The 18,257-nt window shown below is 43.1% G+C and overlaps 1 protein-coding gene across 1 annotated transcript; it reads left to right on the forward strand.

Moving 5' to 3' along the window:
- The first annotated feature begins 13,903 nt into the window (after positions 1–13,903).
- Positions 13,904–14,968, forward strand: LOC136513836 (ATP-dependent DNA helicase PIF1-like). The gene has a single exon (XM_066507814.1). The coding sequence runs from the start codon at positions 13,904–13,906 to the stop codon at positions 14,966–14,968; it is 1,065 nt and encodes a 354-aa protein (XP_066363911.1).
- Positions 14,969–18,257: the final 3,289 nt, after the last annotated feature.

Genomic DNA, 18,257 nt, shown 5'->3' on the forward strand with positions numbered 1-18,257 from the left:
TTGCTAAAGAGCCCTTATCCTTCTTCTTATTTGTACCCGCAGTCCCTGGTCTGTTATAAAAATCATATTTTGATTTGTTTTAATTCAAAAATAAGTTCTAGAAATCACAGTTTTGTCACTACCTTGTTTAGGTCATAACTTCTCCATTTTAACTCCGATTTGATCCGTTCAAGTTGTGTTAGATTCATAATTGCGTAATTTATATGTTTATCCTACTGTTAAATATATTTTCAACTTTTAAAATTCGAGGTTAGATTTAATCTATTATTTCATTAAAGGAAATCTTGTTAAATTCATAACTTTTTTGTTATAGCTCCGATTTGAGTGCTTTTCGTGTCTGTGTGTTCGTAGCAATGCGTAGATTAGTTTTCAAACCTTTTTATTATCTGGCGTACCGTTCTAATTTAGTTTTATTGTTTGCTTTATGTATGATGCATCGACAGTTGACATCTACCCTCATTGCCAAGCGGTTGATGGAAATTTTGCAGGGAGAACCCAACATGAAGGTGAGAACAATTATCAGGACCGTTGAGGCGTTGTATGGAGGATATGTGATAACTTATGGTAAAGCATGGAGGGCTAAGCAGCGAGCGTGGAAGATGATATATGGGGACTGTGAGGATGGGTATGAGTAGCTGCCAGTTCTTTTCAATGCAATCAAAGCGGTGAATCCAGGCATGTATTATGAGTACATCCCAAAACCTAATGCATGGAAGGATGGGAGGCAAAAGGATGATATTTTGTTTGTGCCTTCTGGTGCTTCCCTCAGTGTGTCGAGGCCTTTAGGCACTGTCATCCCATCTTCTCCATTGATGGTACGTTCTTGATTGGCAAATACCAGGGCACACTTCTTATAGCCATATCCTATGACGCGAACAACAAGTTGGTTCCTTTGGCATTTGCTTTGGTTGAGAAGGAGAACAATGACAGTTGGGGATGGTTCTTGAGGCTAGTCCGGATACACATGGTTGGGCCTGGCAAGGAGGTTGGCATCATATCTGATAGGCATCAGGGCATACTTAATGTTGTGCGAGAGGAGCAGTTAGAGGGGTATGCACCTTTGCACCATCGTTGGTGTACTCGACACCTTGCCGAGAATCTACTCCGGAAGGACGGTGTCAAGAAAAACTTTGATCTGTTCCAGGAGGCTGCTCGACAGCTTCAGGACAAGTACTTTAGGGAAAAGTTGGAGCAGGTCAGAATCGCATCAAATGTAGAAGGTAGACAATGGCTCACAGGTTTGATGAGGGATTTGGAGAAATGGACGAGAGCTCACGACGCCGGTGGCTGGAGGTATGAGTTTCAGTGCAGCAACATGGCAGAGTCATTCAATAAGTTGTTATTGGGGATACGTGGTATGCCCATGAATGCAATTGTTCAATTCACCTTCTATAAGCTTGTTGCCTGGTTCAACGATAGACATGCCCATGCATTGCAGTTGAGGAGTGATGGAGAGATATGGGCTCTGAAACCAAAGGCACACCTAGAGAAGGGAAGAGAAAGGGCTGGCACACATGAGGTTGCATGCTTTGACCACGCCACAGGGACTTATCAGGTCGAGCATAGGGGCGGTACAACGTCCGATGGCGAGGTTTGAGAGTCGATGATACATGTGGTTATCCTCCAAGATTTCAAGTGCACTTGTGGTAAACCAAGGCAATACCACTTTGTATGTTCTCATTTGGTGGCAGCAGCTAGGCATCGCAACTATAATATCGAGAGGAGGATACCTTATGAGTTCAGTGTCAACACACTTGTGAACACATGGAGCCCCCGCTTCATGCCTTTCCGAGACCCTAGAGAGTGGCCTCCATATGATGGGCCAAAGTACATTGCGGATCTAGCTTACCGTTGGAACAAGCGTGGATCAAGGCAGAGGACACGGCATAGGATGGTTATGGATCAGATACCTAGAAGAACTAGGCGTGGGAGAGGAACTCCATTTGTTACTGATCCCGAACAGTACGAGTGCGGCAAGTGCGGTAGACTTGGCCACAACTCACGAAGTTGCCGTTGACAGATTAGTGAGGTAGGACTATTGGTTTATAGTATTATTTTATATTTGTCTTATTCATATATTTAATTATGCATGTCTCAATTTATGCTTGTATTTGTGTCAATTACTTATACATTTATAAGTTCATGTTTCATTGTACATTGCAATTCTAATTCATTCACTTTTTTTGTAGGATGGAGCAATTCCACCTGCTCGACCCGACGTACGAAGAGACCCACCAAGGATGTCTCGTTGCGCTGGGGCAGGTAATAATATATAAGTTTTATTCGTACATGTGTTCGTGAAGTAACATGTGACTATGTTTTATTCGATGCAGGATCTTCCGCACCTTCGTTCTAGGACCCACAGTGGGTTCTTGGACATTCGGTACGACGATAGGTACACTCCTTTCCTGCAAAGAGCTGGCCTGGATATCATCCCTTTTTAGGTTCATCGTGGGTTGCCCAAGTTCAACTCAGCGGCGATAACTGCGTTGGTAGATAGGTATTAAAGTGAATCATTGCCTCCATTCATGGCCATTTGTTCATGCGATTGACTTTTTGACAAGTAATCTTGCTTGGTCTTAAATATAGGTGGCAGCCGGAGACTCACAGCTTCCACCTACCTTTCGGGGAGATGACAGTCTCGCTTCAGGACTATTAGAAGATGCTAGGCCTAAGGATTCATAGAAACCCAGTCACCGGGCAGTGTAGGTCAGAGGGCTGGAGAGCACGAGTGGAGGCCTTCCTTGGGCGTGAGCTTGGCGAGCAAGGGGCTCGCACTTCTAGAGTTCCCATCTCATGGCTACATGCAGAGTTCGCACAGTGCCTCGAGGTGGCAGATGAGGAGACAATTGGGTACTACTGCCAGGTGTGGATCCTACACCTTTTTGCTTGCGTTCTCTTTCCCGATGCCACGGGTGACAATGCATCCTGGATGTGGATCCACTGCCTCAGTGACTGGAACCAGGCGGGTCAGTACAGCTAGGGCTCTGCAGTCTTGTGTTTTCTATACCGGCAGTTGTGCGAGGGGTGTCGTCGGTCTATGGCGAACCCATCACTTGGTGGATGCGTGTACCTGTTACAGCTGTGGATGTGGGCTCATTTTCTAGTTGGTCGTCTAGAGGTTCTGGCTCATCGTGAGTGGTTCCAAGGTCAGCCTCCAAAGTCACCAACCGACGTGGGCGTACCTTTGGGACTAGGTCAGGGTTCCGCACACGAGGATAGACCGGGCGTACATTGAGTACACGAACGAGCTAGATTCGCTGACGGCGTCTAGTGTAAGTAAATTTTATTTTCCATGCTGCTTTGAAAAGGATTAGTATACCATCTAACATCTTATTTGGACATGTTGCAGCCGTATAGTGGAGAGGACGCACTTCCTTTTTAGCTAAGCAACGTCTGTGGGGCCAACAACTACTTCTATAGGATGAGGTGCCCTCTAATCTGCTTCTATGTTGTCGAGTACCACCTGCCAGATAGGGTTGCACGCCAATTTGGAGTGAGACAGCTTTAGCCTATGCCTCTGTTCTCGACTGGCGTTGACTTACACAAGTAAGTGTTTTGATATTTCAAATGTCTCATGATGATGGTCCATTTCTTATAATATGGTGCCACGTATGTGGATTAATGTAACGATGACATACGTGTAGGTTGGATCGTTAGAGGAACAAGAAGATTTTTTACTAGGAGAGGCACCACCAGTCCTACATTGAGGAATGGGAGGAGATGCACGACAACAACGAGCCGCACATGAACCATGAGTTCAGGCGGTACCAAGCTTGGTACCAGCGTTCGACATGGTGCAGGCTTAGGCTACAGTGGACCGAAACTGACTACGCCGACATCGAGTCCTCCGACGATGAAGACACGGCGTACGACCAGTCCACTCGTGCAGGAAGGCAGGTGGAGGCAGGACCGATCTTGAACAGAGTGGTAAGCCAATCGCCTTATTTTGTTACGTTGAGTTACATAACAATACATTAGATGTTCTTGGACCGACATTAGGAGTTATCTATTGTAGTTATTGCAACCTTCGAGCCGTATAACCCTTATAATAAGTTACATTCTTGTACAAAAGAAAACAAAACTAAATGCTATATGTTCAGAAGTCTTATTATTGAAAACTTTGTTGCAGGGCAATACACTAAAATGCTCAGTTGAAGAGATCAAGCGCGTTCGGTCGAGAGTCAATGACGACTACATACTTGGCTTCCTAGACGTAAGATTTAAAATATTCTTTCAAACATATCATTAATACGTTATATTCTTTTAGTTAACATAGTTTTGTACAACAGAGGCTGTCATGTCGTCTACGCCGTGCGGCTGGTCGTTGTGGTTGCAGGACAAACACAACGCATGACGTGTATGATCCTTCCGTAGGAAGAGGAGCCTTGGGTTCCTCTAGTCAAGCAGCTACAGGGGACGGGATGAGGACAAGGAGGACAACGATGATGATGACATGGATAAGAGGCATGATGAGCTTGGGCCCTCTCAGCTCCATGACGCTCCATCGACTCATCCTACACCGTCTCTAGGCACTAGGCGACGCCGTCCGTGTGACCCTTACACTCCAGGCACCAGCGCTCTGGGTCACAAGGGTAGGGGCAAGAGTAGGAGACAGTGAGGGACGTGGTAGGTGTTACTATGAACTATTGTGAATTTTGTATTTACTTTTCTGTAACTATTTGGGATTGTATGGACATTGTGGACTATTTGGACTTTGCATGACATTATGTTGGTTGTGATATTCGTTGTGGTTGCATTATGCTCGTTGGATGATTAAATGTTTGGAATATATATTGATATCTCTATTTGTAACTGTGGATGCTCCTAATACAATACCGTATCTTGCGAATTTTTTACGTGAACCTTTAATCATACTACACTTGTACAAAGGCACAAATGTAGTACACAGATTAACTATAAATTTATTACGTATATAATCCAGGAAATATTGTACATACGCTTTGTAGAAGAATCTAGGATTACCAAGCAACAGTGAACGAATCTATGCTTTTCAGACAATAAACATAGACTTTTTAGATACACGGACAGCATCGAATTATCACATCACTGATATAGACTTTTCAGATACACGGACAACATACAAGGAAGCACAACTCCACTCTATCTCCACCATCCATCTTATGACTGTTTGATCCAAGGGCTGAGGTGAAGAGGCACACGGATCGCTGACATGGTACATTGAGAGGCCTCCATTCCTCCTCTCAACCTATAAATAACCACTCACTCCCTCTCATTCACACAAACAACAAGGAAGAAGAACACTCCTTAGCATTTGCTTTCGTTGTAGTACCAATGTCTGGAGGGTCGTCCAGAGGGAGAGGAAAGGGGAAGGAAACTACCTGGGGGTGGGAGGGTCCTCTTGGTCCCGATTTCTTTGAGGAAGCTCTTTATGAGAGGTTCCCAGTTGAGAGCAAAAGTGATTTCACCAAAGAGGCACCACTGAGAGGATACGATGAAAGGAAAGAAGAGTGGCCAAAATGCATGCATGGTGAGGACTGCCTAGTGCAGATGTTCACCGAGGGAATAGATGGAGGTTGTCATTTCTTCAAATGCCCGCGAGCATGGGTAATTGCTATTACTATTTGTTTCTTCAATATGTTTGTCTTGTATATCACTTACACGACATACTTATTGTAGTCTTCCTTAGCCGAAGAAAACTGTGGGTCCAGTAGGTGGGTCGATCCTCGACCTATTTATCCGCATACGGAGTACATCTACTACCTATAGGACCGTATCTTCGATCTAGAAAGGGAAGTTAGCAGCGGTTACAAGGACGACGAACAGGACGACAACAACAATGGTGCCAATTCACAGGAGGCACTCTGCAATGATCCATATTGCACCTGCCCTAACCACAAGAAGAAGGGGCCTCCCCCATCACCCCCGCCACCACCACCAACAACAACGGGAGGCTACTATGGAGAAGGTGCAACACAATTTGCTATGTGGCCACACTACTAGGATGACTTTATCTTTTTCACATGTACCCAGGTTTAATTACCTAAGGCATGTTAGGTTTAATTACCTAAGTCATGGTTTAATTACCTAAGGCATGTTAGGTTTAGTCAAAGAAAACTCTGTACCCAGGTTCGGTACATGTAGTCACATGCCATTTAATGTGTTTCGTGTGTTGATTTCTATAATGTCGTACGTCGTTAAGTGTTTTTGCAGCACATGTTCAAATTTAAATACGTTCGTATCATTAAGCGGAATATTAAGACCATTGATAATGAAAACAACCACATAATGAAAAGTTCGATACTATGCCACATTACACAACATATTAATACTACAACTACGTGCCAACAGTATACATAGGGGCAAATGCACTTCCAAATCCTCAGTCTGAAACGTACTGAGTAAGCAACTCATCATCCGAGTACCAGTCCTCTACTACAACCCTGTTGCTGTGGCTAGGCTCAACTGCGTTGCTCTGACCTGCCTGTCGCTTGTAGTAAGCGGCCTCCGCTACATCTGCGGCTGCTACGGCCTGAGTGAAGAACGCGTCATCATCCTCCTCTGCCTGTAAGCCCGCCTCTGCTAGAGCAATGAGCTCGCTCAGTCTGCTAGTGTCGTCGTCAACCTCCTGCACCTGAATGCCCACCTCTGCTAGAGCGATGAGCTCGCTCAGTCTGCTAGTGTCATGCTCAGCCTCCTGCGCCTGTATGCCCGCCTCTGCTAGAGCAATGAGCTCACTCAGTTTGCTAGTGTCGTCCTCATCCTTGTCTCCATCATCATACAACACAATCGGTGATTGAACGGTATGACCAGCTCATGATCTATGGCCATCTAACTTCTTCTCCTCATACCTTGCACGAGCCACCTCTGCAACATGTTCCTCGCTGCAACCAATCCCTTCATGTATAAAATGCATTCAGTTAGCAACGCGATTATATTACATTTAAAACTAGGCAACAAAAAAAAGGTTTTCAAGCACTCACTGGCACATAATGTAGCAACATGCTCGTTCAAGACCTGCATCTATACTCTTGTCTTCCTCCCTTGCCTCATTCCTTGCCCTCTCCTGCCTCTAACATCATCCGCCTCTCCAATCCCCATTTGTTAAGCCCAACATCGATCGGGTTACAAATACCGCGCTGTCTAGCAAACTCACGCATCTTTTCTTTGTGATGTTTAACGAATAGGTTGACATAGTCAGGTCCATATCCCCTATTCCGTGTAATTAGTTGCCTCTTCTTCAGTTCATCCAAGAACTTAGCTTGACCATCATAACATTCCCAACTGCATTTCCTAGTGCTCTGTTCAAAAGAAATATTATATCATATATGTCTTAGCAAAACAAACAAAATACGATTTCATGTTTACCAGAAAAATAACGAACCTTATCATACTCAATCATATGGCCACAATAATGGCCTATTCCAAGCTCCGAAGGGACTAGGCCATAGTTGGATTTTACACCACATTCGCACATGACAGGAGGTGCTTTGTAGATTACCCGTTCTTTCTTCTTTTCCTTAACCCTCCGCGGTTCTTCTAGCCATTGGTTCTTAGGACCATACAACCACTCCTTGAAATGACACTTCGCCATTGAATACACCTAAATAATGAGACATTAGTACATGAACACATATAGCTCAAGATTTTAACACATACACTTTGCACTTACTTCATGCTTGTTTGGACACACAAACTTCAACGTATTCTCAGGGTTTATCATAGCTCGATCTCCGCAATCGCACAGAGGAGGTTCCTCGAGTCGTCTAACTGCGGCTAGGTGCTTCTCCTTAGCTGTCATTGCCGGAGGGTTAGGGGGGTGGAACCCACCGCTTGAAGTGCTCACGTGGATGTCTCCCTCTAAACCAATCGTCGAAAAAGAGGTACCTAGGATCAAACTTGTCTGCACCATCGATCCACTGAAAGAAAAAGCACCTCTCATGGTCCTACACAACGAGATTCCAACAAAATATTAGTACCATACTTAAACAAATAAAGAAAAAGGATAGTACAAACAATTTCTTACATTAAATCGACTACATGTGTAGAAGCAACGCGCGGCTATGTCCGGATGTTTCGATTGAAAAACATGCGCCGGCAAACCACAGTCACAGTTAGGGACAGGAAGGTCAGGAGGGACAGGGGCATCTTTGGTAGACGCGTCGGGGTATAATTCTCGAGGATGACCCCGTTTTTGCCAAAACTCCCCCCGAAACATTTCTTGCATCTAACAAAACGGATGTAATTTAACAAACATAAATAAAAACAACACAAAAAATATCAATGAGAACCATAACTACAATACAACCAATTTCGTTCTAAGAACCAAAAGCAGTTAACAGTTATACCCTAAACCTAGGGTTTCTTATTTCATCCACAACAATGAACCCATAACATAACTACATGCGGCTTGGTTTGCTAGCTTTTTCCACGCCTTGGAATCAACCTACGGTTGTATAATACATATATTGAGGGATACAATGAAACCCTAAGTGATGACGATTCTTAGGTTCAAAAATCTGACTAATATGTACCTAATCGATGCGAAAAAACAAGGAGGTGAGCGAGTATACCTTGCTCTCGAAGATCTACGGATCAAATCAAGGTTTTCAAGGTCTAATATGTCGATTCGTGAGGTAGGGTGAAGTGGGGAGAGAAAAACCCGAGAGGGAGGAGAAAGAAGAGGAAGAACGCTCGGGGAAGAAGGTTGGGCTAGGGTTAAATGCAGGGGGCTCGGCGCCATTCACTCTGGCGCCGAGCCCCCTGGTAGGCCATTACCCCATGCCCAGGAGCTCGGCGCTAGTGACGGTGGCGCCGAGCTCGGCGTCAGTCACTCTTGCGCCGAGCCAAGGGTCCATTTCCTGAATTCTTTCCGCCAGGGGTCTATTTGTGAGAAACTTTCAAAAAAAGGACAAATAGTAAAAAATTCGGCGAACCACGGTGGCAACGGCCATGACCTTCTGTGCATCCTGTCTGCCTAAGGTCAATTCATCCTACACCCAGCGGAGAAGCACACCGAGGTAACATAACTTAAGATAATTACCTGAAGAATGATCAATTTGTAGCTATAATAACTCTATTTCTCTAACAACAGCTATAATAACTCTATTTCTGCCCGCCGCTTCTGCCGGCTGAAGATCCTCGCTGGTACTTCGCAATGTCTACACCGAGAGATGCATGTGATGCGCTAAGCAATATCATAAACATCGTAGGTATGCTTTCATTATGTATATACAACACTTTTGGGGTGTCTTTCTGATTTCCTATATATATCCAAACGCCCACTTTAGATGAGGCCTCGCGGAAGAGGGAGGAAAGAAACATGCAACAACAGATTCGTCGAGCTGAGATGTCCAGCGAACAAATAGAAGAGATGAAGAGAAAAAACATGAATACATGCATGACTACCGAGCACAAAAAAAGGCTACATCCCAAAATAGTAGCACTTCTTGTGCTTTGACTGAAACAGTGCCCACAACAACACCCATGGGTACTTAATCTCTTCGATACTTTCTTTATTTCTTTATAATGAAACCAACTTTTGTACAACTAACAAAAATAAATACATGTAGATATTAATTACTCTAAGATGGACAAAATCACGCTAATTATATTGGACAAGGAAAATATCCCACCAGATGCACACGAGAATCATGGCCACATCGGCATTGGCACCGTGACCACATCATCAGGCAGTGCACTATCTGTGGCCAATGGTAAGTTTATTGAGTCAAAATAACTTTATTTTAATCTCTACTATAATATAATAATGTCTGGCCCCACAAACGAGACCTGTAGACATAGCTAACGATAAGATGGACGAAAAGAACGCGCAACAACGGAAATGAAGAGCTAAGATGACCGACAAACAAAGGGAAGAGAGTAAAAGAAGACACCGGGAGTAGCAATGTCAATACCGAGCACGGAAGAAGGCTAAATTGCAAAATATTAGCACCGCAGCTGTTGTGGCTCAAATAGGGCCGACATCCTCACTAGCAGGTGAGAAATATCTACAACCTATGCATTTCGTCCCTATGCATTTCGTCCACCGCCTGATATATCATGAACCTCCATTCATATGTGAAGGTGCAAATTTTGGAACTGGATTATCGACTATAGTGGAAAATGATGAGACAGCAGAGCCCACAGATTGGCTACACATAAATGATAATTATGTGCCAGGGCATAGAGGCCCACGTACGGTTCTTTCTCGACCATTACCTACTCTCGGCGAGGCAGGTCAGCACATCAACCACATCCTTGATTTTTTCTCTGTTAACAAAATAAAACCATCATCATATATTTTTTATTGTGCTTATATATATTATATAATATTATATATCTATGTAGAATTTCATTTGCATCAGCTGCGTGGCAACCATGTAAGTGGCAACAGCAAGGGGGATGAATTCGACCCTGAACTATTCGAACCAACACATAATGGAGAAGACGGTGACAAAGCTGGCATGGACACCAGTCATGGATTGCACAATGAAGACTTATACGATGATGATGGAACCATTCATCGACATATGCGAGGTACCACAATGACATCTATATGTCATCTCTGATTTCTTGAGTGATTATATACGTCTTTACATGAACCATAATATTTATCTCTATTATATAGTAAAATAATATACATCTTTACATGAAGGATATATATGTCATTTTGATTACTATAATGTCTCACACATAGGTCATGATTATGAGTCATATAGCGTGCTTGTAGAGGGTACGGCTGCACATAGTGTGACGGATGATCCATATGAATTCATCTACCAGAACCTACCACAAAGACATAGGTTGAGAAATGTCCCTGACTACCATTACTGTGGTGCGATGAAGTTTCAGTATGAGCCACTCAAGTTTTGTTGTAGAAAAGGAAAAATAAAAAAACATATACCAGAGGTTCCTGTAGAGCTAAAAAGGTTGTTTACAAGTCAAGTGCATGATGATACAAAATATTTCAGGCAACATATATGATATCTCAACTCACATTTCGCATTCGCAAGCCTAGAGGTTACCCTTGACCGTAGATATAACACTCCAGTAGGGACTGGTATTTATACATTTCGAGTTCATGGCGGGTTGTACCATCGTCTAGATCACCTGGTGCCAGGTGGCCACGGCCCTCGGCATTTGCAGCTCTACTTTTATGATACAGAAGATGAGGCCTTGTCACATGGAGTCAAAAGGTCCCCTGATCTTGATATCAACCTCATCCAAAATATCTTTACAATTTTGCAGGATAACCCATATGTTCATACTTTTAGGAGAAATGGTGCTTTTCCAAACTTGGATGACTACCAGATTGAACTCAATACAAATGTCACGCCTGACCAGAGAAGGTACAATGCCCCAATGATAGCTGAAGTTGCTACTATCTGGATGGAGGGGAACGATCCACAGAGATATTTTGATAGGAGTGTGGTTGTATATGGAAGGACGGATTGTCGTCCGCAATATATCTGAGCATACCATGGTTGTTACAACCCACGAGGGGAAACAAGATGGAACAAGTTTATGCCGTACAGTGATGATCCAGTCAGTCAACCATCTATAACCCCCGCTTCTACTAATGTTAATTACTAGGATGAGGGCACTACTGGTGCTTATCAAGGTATTATTTGTGCTATAATACTCCTATGAAATAATTATATTGTAGAATAATTTCTGCTATAATATTCCTACTATGGTGTAAGTATATATTAAAATAGAGATCTTACATTTTTATATATGTTACAGCTGATAATTATAACGAAAATCAGGTAGAAGAAGGCGACAATGACCTACAAGAAGGTGACTGGCTAAGTAGAGTTGTTGATGCAGCACAATCTTCAAGATATGTGATTGCACGAGAATACTATTGCTTCAAGATGCAAGTTAGACGAGGACTTTTTAACATTTTATTATTTGGAGGACGTCTTTTCCAGCAATGGGTTGTAGATATGTATATAAAGATCGAGTCCATGAGGCTAGATTGGTACTCTAATCCCGAGAACCAAAAGCTTATACGGGCAGAGCTATACCAGGTAACCACTCAAATTATTTTGTTTATTTGTTTATGAACTTTGCAACCCTATTACTATCTTTTTCTAATGTCATATGTACTTAATTGTATTTTAGGGACTGGTTGATGTTATCTCTACTGGAGAGACCCAGGGTTCTAAGGTTGGCAAGAGAATTATGCTGCCAAGATCATTACCAGGATGCGATCGAGACATGTAGCAAAGGTTCCTTAATGCTATGGCTATTGTGCAACGTTTTGGAAGGCATGATTACTTCATCACCATGACATGCAATCCCTACTAGGAAGAGATAACAAGCAATCTCGAAGCAGGAACCATAAGATAGGTCAAAACTAGTTGCAAGAGTGTATAGGGCAAAGTTGAGAGATCTAAAAGATCTTCTGATCAAGAGAAAGTATTTTGGTGATGTTGCAGCATATGTTCATGTTACCGAGTTCCAAAAAAGGGGGCTACCACATGAGCATTTCTTGTTGATCATGAAGTCAGGGAGTAAGTTGACAACCCTAGATGCATATGATCGAGTAATTTCAGCGGAGATACCAGACAAGCATAGATACCTAGAGTTGCATGATCTGATTATCAGTCATATGTTGCATGGACCATGTGGCGTGCTAAACAAAAACTGTGCGTGCATGGTGGTTGGAGACTACCGCTTTCACTATCCTCGACAGTTCTGTGAGGCAACCCAACAATGAAATGACTCATATCCAACATACATGAGAAGGGATGATGGACGTCGAGTAAAGATTAGGTGAGCAGAGTTAGATAATAGGTGGGTGGTGCCCTACAACCCTGGTTTGCTCATGAGATACAACTGTCACATAAATGTTGAAGCATGCTCAAGCATTAAAGCAGTGAAGTATCTATTTAAGTATGTATATAAAGGCCATGGCCAAGCATCATTCTTGGTAAATGAAGATCAACATGATAGAGATGATGGTGTCATCGATGAGATACGATAGTACAGGAATGCTAGATACATATCTCCATCGTAAGCTATGCATAGGATATTCGGTTTCCCAATGCTTGGAGTCTATCCTGCTGTATTGCAGCTCCAACTACATTTGCCTGATATGCAATCTGTGACATACAATGAGGAGGAAAACCTTGAGGATGTTGTCAATCGCCCAGGTTCTAATATGACCACACTTACCGAGTATTTCAGTAAAAACCACGAAGATAGGACAACAAGAAAAATATTATATAGAGAATTTCCAGAACACTACCATTGGATCAAAGGAAAAAAAGTATGGCAAATAAGGAAACAAAAGTCAGGACAGATAGGACGGATTGTCTATGCAAACCCTGCTGAAGGGGAGAGATACTTCCTAAGAGTTCTACTAAATCATGTGAGAGGTGCAACATCATATGAGGATTCTGGTGTCACCTACTCCACTTTCAGGGAAGCATGCGAGAAAAGAGGGCTTATCGAGATGGACAAATCAATCGACGACTGTTTGACTGAGGACACCACTTTTCAGATGCCGTGTGCCTTGCGAAGGTTGTTTGCTACCATTCTTGTCTTTTGTGAGGCCACTAACATACTTGGATTATGGGACAAACATAAGGACGCTGTCGGTGAAGATTTCAGACGAGACAACAGCAACATGTCTGCAGTGGGGCAAATGATGCTCAGAGACATACGAGATATGGTTCACTCAATGGGGAAGGATATCAGATATTATGGTTTGCCACCTATTTGCGATGAGGGTCAAAGCTCCAATGACATGATGAAAGAGGTTAGAGAGGAATAGAATGTCTCTATAGACCAAGAACACTTAGATATTTATGAATCTCTTAACAAGGAACAGTGTGAAGGGTTTGATGAAATCCTTCGGCATGTCTGTGCTAATAAGAGCCAAGTTTTTTTCGTAGATGGTCCTGGAGGCATGGGCAAGACGTTCCTATATAAGGCCTTCCTTGCTAAAGTTTGGTCTGAAAGATTAATAGCCATTGCAACAGCCATATCTGGTATAGCAGCATCGATATTGCCTAGGGGACGCACTGCACACTCAAGGTTTAAATTTCCAATTAAAATTGGGGACAACAGCATGTGCAGCTTTACGAAGCAAAGTGGCACTGCAGAGTTGCTTCGTAGGGCATCTTTGATTATTTGGGATGAAGTTGCCATGACCAAGCGTCAGTGCATCGAGACACTTGATAAGTCCCTACATGATATTATGGAATGTGGTTTGCCATTTGGAGGAAAGGTCATGGTATTTGGTGGAGACTTCAGACAGGTCCTTCCTGTGGTCACACGTGGGACAAGAGCACAAGTAACTGATGCAACATTACAAAGATCCTATTTATGGGAGAAAATAAGGAAGATAAGATTGTCACGTAACATGAGGGTGCAGTCTGACCCTTGGTTTTCAAATTACCTGCTACAAATTGGAAATGGAACTGAGGAAACAATTGTAGATGATTATATTAGCCTCCCTGATGACATTGTGATTGGTTTTACTGACATGAAGGTGGCTGTCAACAAACTCATTCAAGATGTTTTCCCGTCACTTGTAGAACATGCAACATCAGCCATCTATATGAGCTCCCGTGCCATTCTATCAACCAAAAATGAACATGTTGATAGACTGAATGCAATGATGATTGAGAGGTTTCCAGGTGAGGAAAAGGTTTACCACAGCTTCAACACTATTGTTGACGATCCTCAGAATCACTTCCCTATTGATTTTTTGAACTCAATAACTCCAAATGGCCTCCCCCCGCACGAGCTGAAGCTAAAAATCAATTATCCTGTGATTCTTCTCAGCAACCTAGATCCTAACAACAGATTGTGCAATGGAACAAGGCTTATGATAAGAGCATTACAAGACAATACAATTGATGCTAAGATCGTTGGTGGACAGCATGCGCAGAAAAGGGTTTTCATACCAAGGCTCCCATTGTCTCCCTCGGATGATATTTCTCTTCCTTTCAAGTTCAAGAGAAAATAATTCCTAGTACGATTAAGTTTTGCCATGACGATAAATAAATCGCAGGGACAAACCATCCCTAATGTTGGGATCTACCTTCCAGAACCCGTGTTCTCGCATGGATAGCTCTATGTTCGTTTATCAAGGGGAGTGTCAAGATCAACAACAGGAATTTTGGCTAAACCAAAAGAGGAATTGGATCCTATAGGGAAGAGCACCAAGAATATTGTTTATAAAGACATCCTAAACTGGTGATTAACATTGGGTATACTCAAACCATTTTATCAGTCCTCATATAAATATATATTGCTAGGCAGGTGCTTGATTTTTTATATATTTTTGGGCATGTTGGTAAACCATTTTATTCACTGTGCATATTCACCTAAAATTTATTATTTTCAGGTACAATGGAGGGGCCACTCAGGGTTGTCAGGCACGCTTCAATTTCCTCAGAGGTCAACACTGACTTTGTCATTAACTTGATGCCTGAAATGCCAAAGTTGAGCGAGCGCACTTCAATTTCGAAGTCATGTTTAAGGAATTAGACAGAATGTAACTTAGATGGTTAATGTGACTGTGAACTTTATTATGCCTTCTTATGAAAAGGGTTTCCCGGATAGTATACATGCTCAAATATAATTGTGTAAAAGTTGAACTATGGAAAAAAATCATTGTTTGGTTGTTTTCATGTATAACCCCAAGATAAAGCCATGGTGTTAGCACGGGCATTATACTATTTTGGTAAGGATATGTAACTTCAGCATATACCATTATGAAACTACAAAGATAGAACTCGTGTCCATTGAGAACTTGTATTTAAACTTGTTTGATATCTTCATATTGCTATTTGAGTAACTGACCTACAGGAGGGTGGAGGCCAAAAAGCAATAGTTGAGGAGCAAGCTGAGGATGCAGCCTTCGTCAGGGAGGAACTTGATCATCGAGAAACGTGAATCTTAATGAATTTGATTGTTTATTTTACTTTTTTATAAATTTATCCTATTTTTTATTTTACCGTAGCGTTAGCACGGGCAATATACTATCTCTATAATACCTCTCCTGGGTCTCCATTGAAGGGATTGATATGGCGCTGCGATCAACGTGTGGGAGACCGGAAAAGCTGAAGCTGCTGGGTGAGTTGAGGTCTGTGCTCTCCACCGAGCTGCTCCAGATGCTGCAGGCCTGTGGCTGCCGTGTCCGCTGGGTTGACAAGCCGCTTATCTACAAGGGATGAGCTTGAACCAACTTGGCAAATCAAGGAGACAGCCATCCTTGTGATCAAAGGACGACGCTGGTTAGTAATAGCTGAGACTGATGGTGTCTGTAACCTGTCCTTCAATGGAGTGTGCAAACTTTCAGAATTCTCAAAATATGATGACTGTCTATTTTTGGAACGCGTCTCTGTAATTGGCATTTGAGGCCCAATCTTTGAAAGATCACCTGCATCTGAATTCAGAGTTTATTTACCCACATTTTGGTCCATTTATTGCCTGAATATTTACAAACACTCCCCAAAGTTTTCTAATTAGTTCCCTAAACTGGATCGTATTTATTCTAACTACATATAGCCATGTATTTTTCATCCAACATCCTGGTTGGAATCACAACTAATAATCACAACCAGATAATTAAAATATTGCCCCTGCTTATTTACAAACATCAGGGACAACAAACATTTTCATAAAAGTACGGATTGCATACATAGAGCATTCTAGATATGGCTGGCTGATATCAGGGACAACACACACACTGTAGTTGCGATCTTGACAAATGTAGGTCTCGGCCCATATCAACTTTTGGATTTGCATGCCTCACTTCCGCTCTAAATTATTATGCTCTTGGGCCAAGCCCAGCAGGAAGCACAAGCTTGGTGATCCAAGGATGGGCTAAGGCGCGCCACGGACGATCAGCGCATCCTCTCTCTCATCGCCCGCCCTAGCCGCGACGTCCCCCATCTCTGAGATCGCGTCCTCGCACGATAGCGCCCCCCAGTCATCGCAACCCGTGGTAGCGATGTCTGACACCTGCTCCCCCCGTGAGATCGCGCCCTAGCGTCGCAACGTGGCTGCGCGCCTGGTTGCCGTGCAACCCTTCTTCGGTGACGAGGCACCTGACAGAGTCAGAGCTACGGCTCCGCGATGCCCCATTCAGGAGCCCTCTGCCCTAGCGATGCCCGACGCGAGAGCCGCATCGACGCCCCATCGAGGCCGCGGCACCCCCGGGTGAGAAGCGACGCGACCGCTCCCGGCTACGACGCAGAACAGATCGCCGACCTCCTCAACCTCACGTCCCTAGCCGCGACATCCACCTTTTTGAACCCAGACACCTTGGCCCACGGCTCCATCTCGCGAGAGGTACGCGTGCCGCTTCTTGCGCCCAGCACGTTGCAGTTGACCTGCTTCGTCGTGGTGGCGTTAGCAAGCTCTAGAGACGGTGTGGATCATCACGGTGGGCTGCTCCAGCGGGATCTCCACATCCACGTGCTATAGACTAATACTTTGCCTATTGTCATTCATGCTTCTCGCTCAGCCCTTAATTCTATTTGCTCTTTAATTACTAACTAAATTATTTTTAGGTCGCACTCCCACAGAGATGACCCTATCCTTTTTATTTTTTTGATGTACTATCATTACAAAGTAAATATACTTTGTGAATTGTGATGTTCTTGGTTGTGCTTTTAGGGCAACCCACCCTAAACCCTCGTAGAACGTCCGGGAGTGGAAGACATTGCCTCCAAGCGCAATAAAATGGATCGTGAATGTGCCTTAGTTGACCCACCTATGGAGGTGCAAGAGGAAGTTCTTACTGCAAAAATGGCAACACATGAGATAGTACCAGAAGAAAAAGGTAGCCTCCACTCAGCTTAATTCATCTTAAATTTGGAATACGTAGGCTCAATGCTATATTTAATAGTTTAAGTCAATTTAAGTTGTTTGATTACTGCTTTTATTCAATTAAGATATGTTTGATTATATATTAACCATCAACGAAGATACATAAATTTGGTCTCCAAAATTATTTATTATTTATGCTTTGATCATCTGGATACAGAAGAGAAGAAAACGGATATAGACATTGAAGCAATAGTGGAACCTGTCGAGGATGCACAGATAGTTGTCAAGGAGGAAATACAATCAGCCTCTAACCAAAAAATGGATACATATGGTGAAGAAAAATTGTCGAACACAGACGATGCCAAAATAATAGTTCAACTAGAACGAGACGAGGACAGAAAGCGGAAGCGTGCTCATGAGGATGTCGTATGTAACAATCTCTCAATCAGCTCACATATCCTCACACATAAATATCT

The sequence above is a fragment of the Miscanthus floridulus genome, chromosome 2 (assembly GCF_019320115.1).
Source record: "Miscanthus floridulus cultivar M001 chromosome 2, ASM1932011v1, whole genome shotgun sequence".
Taxonomy (NCBI): domain Eukaryota; kingdom Viridiplantae; phylum Streptophyta; class Magnoliopsida; order Poales; family Poaceae; genus Miscanthus; species Miscanthus floridulus.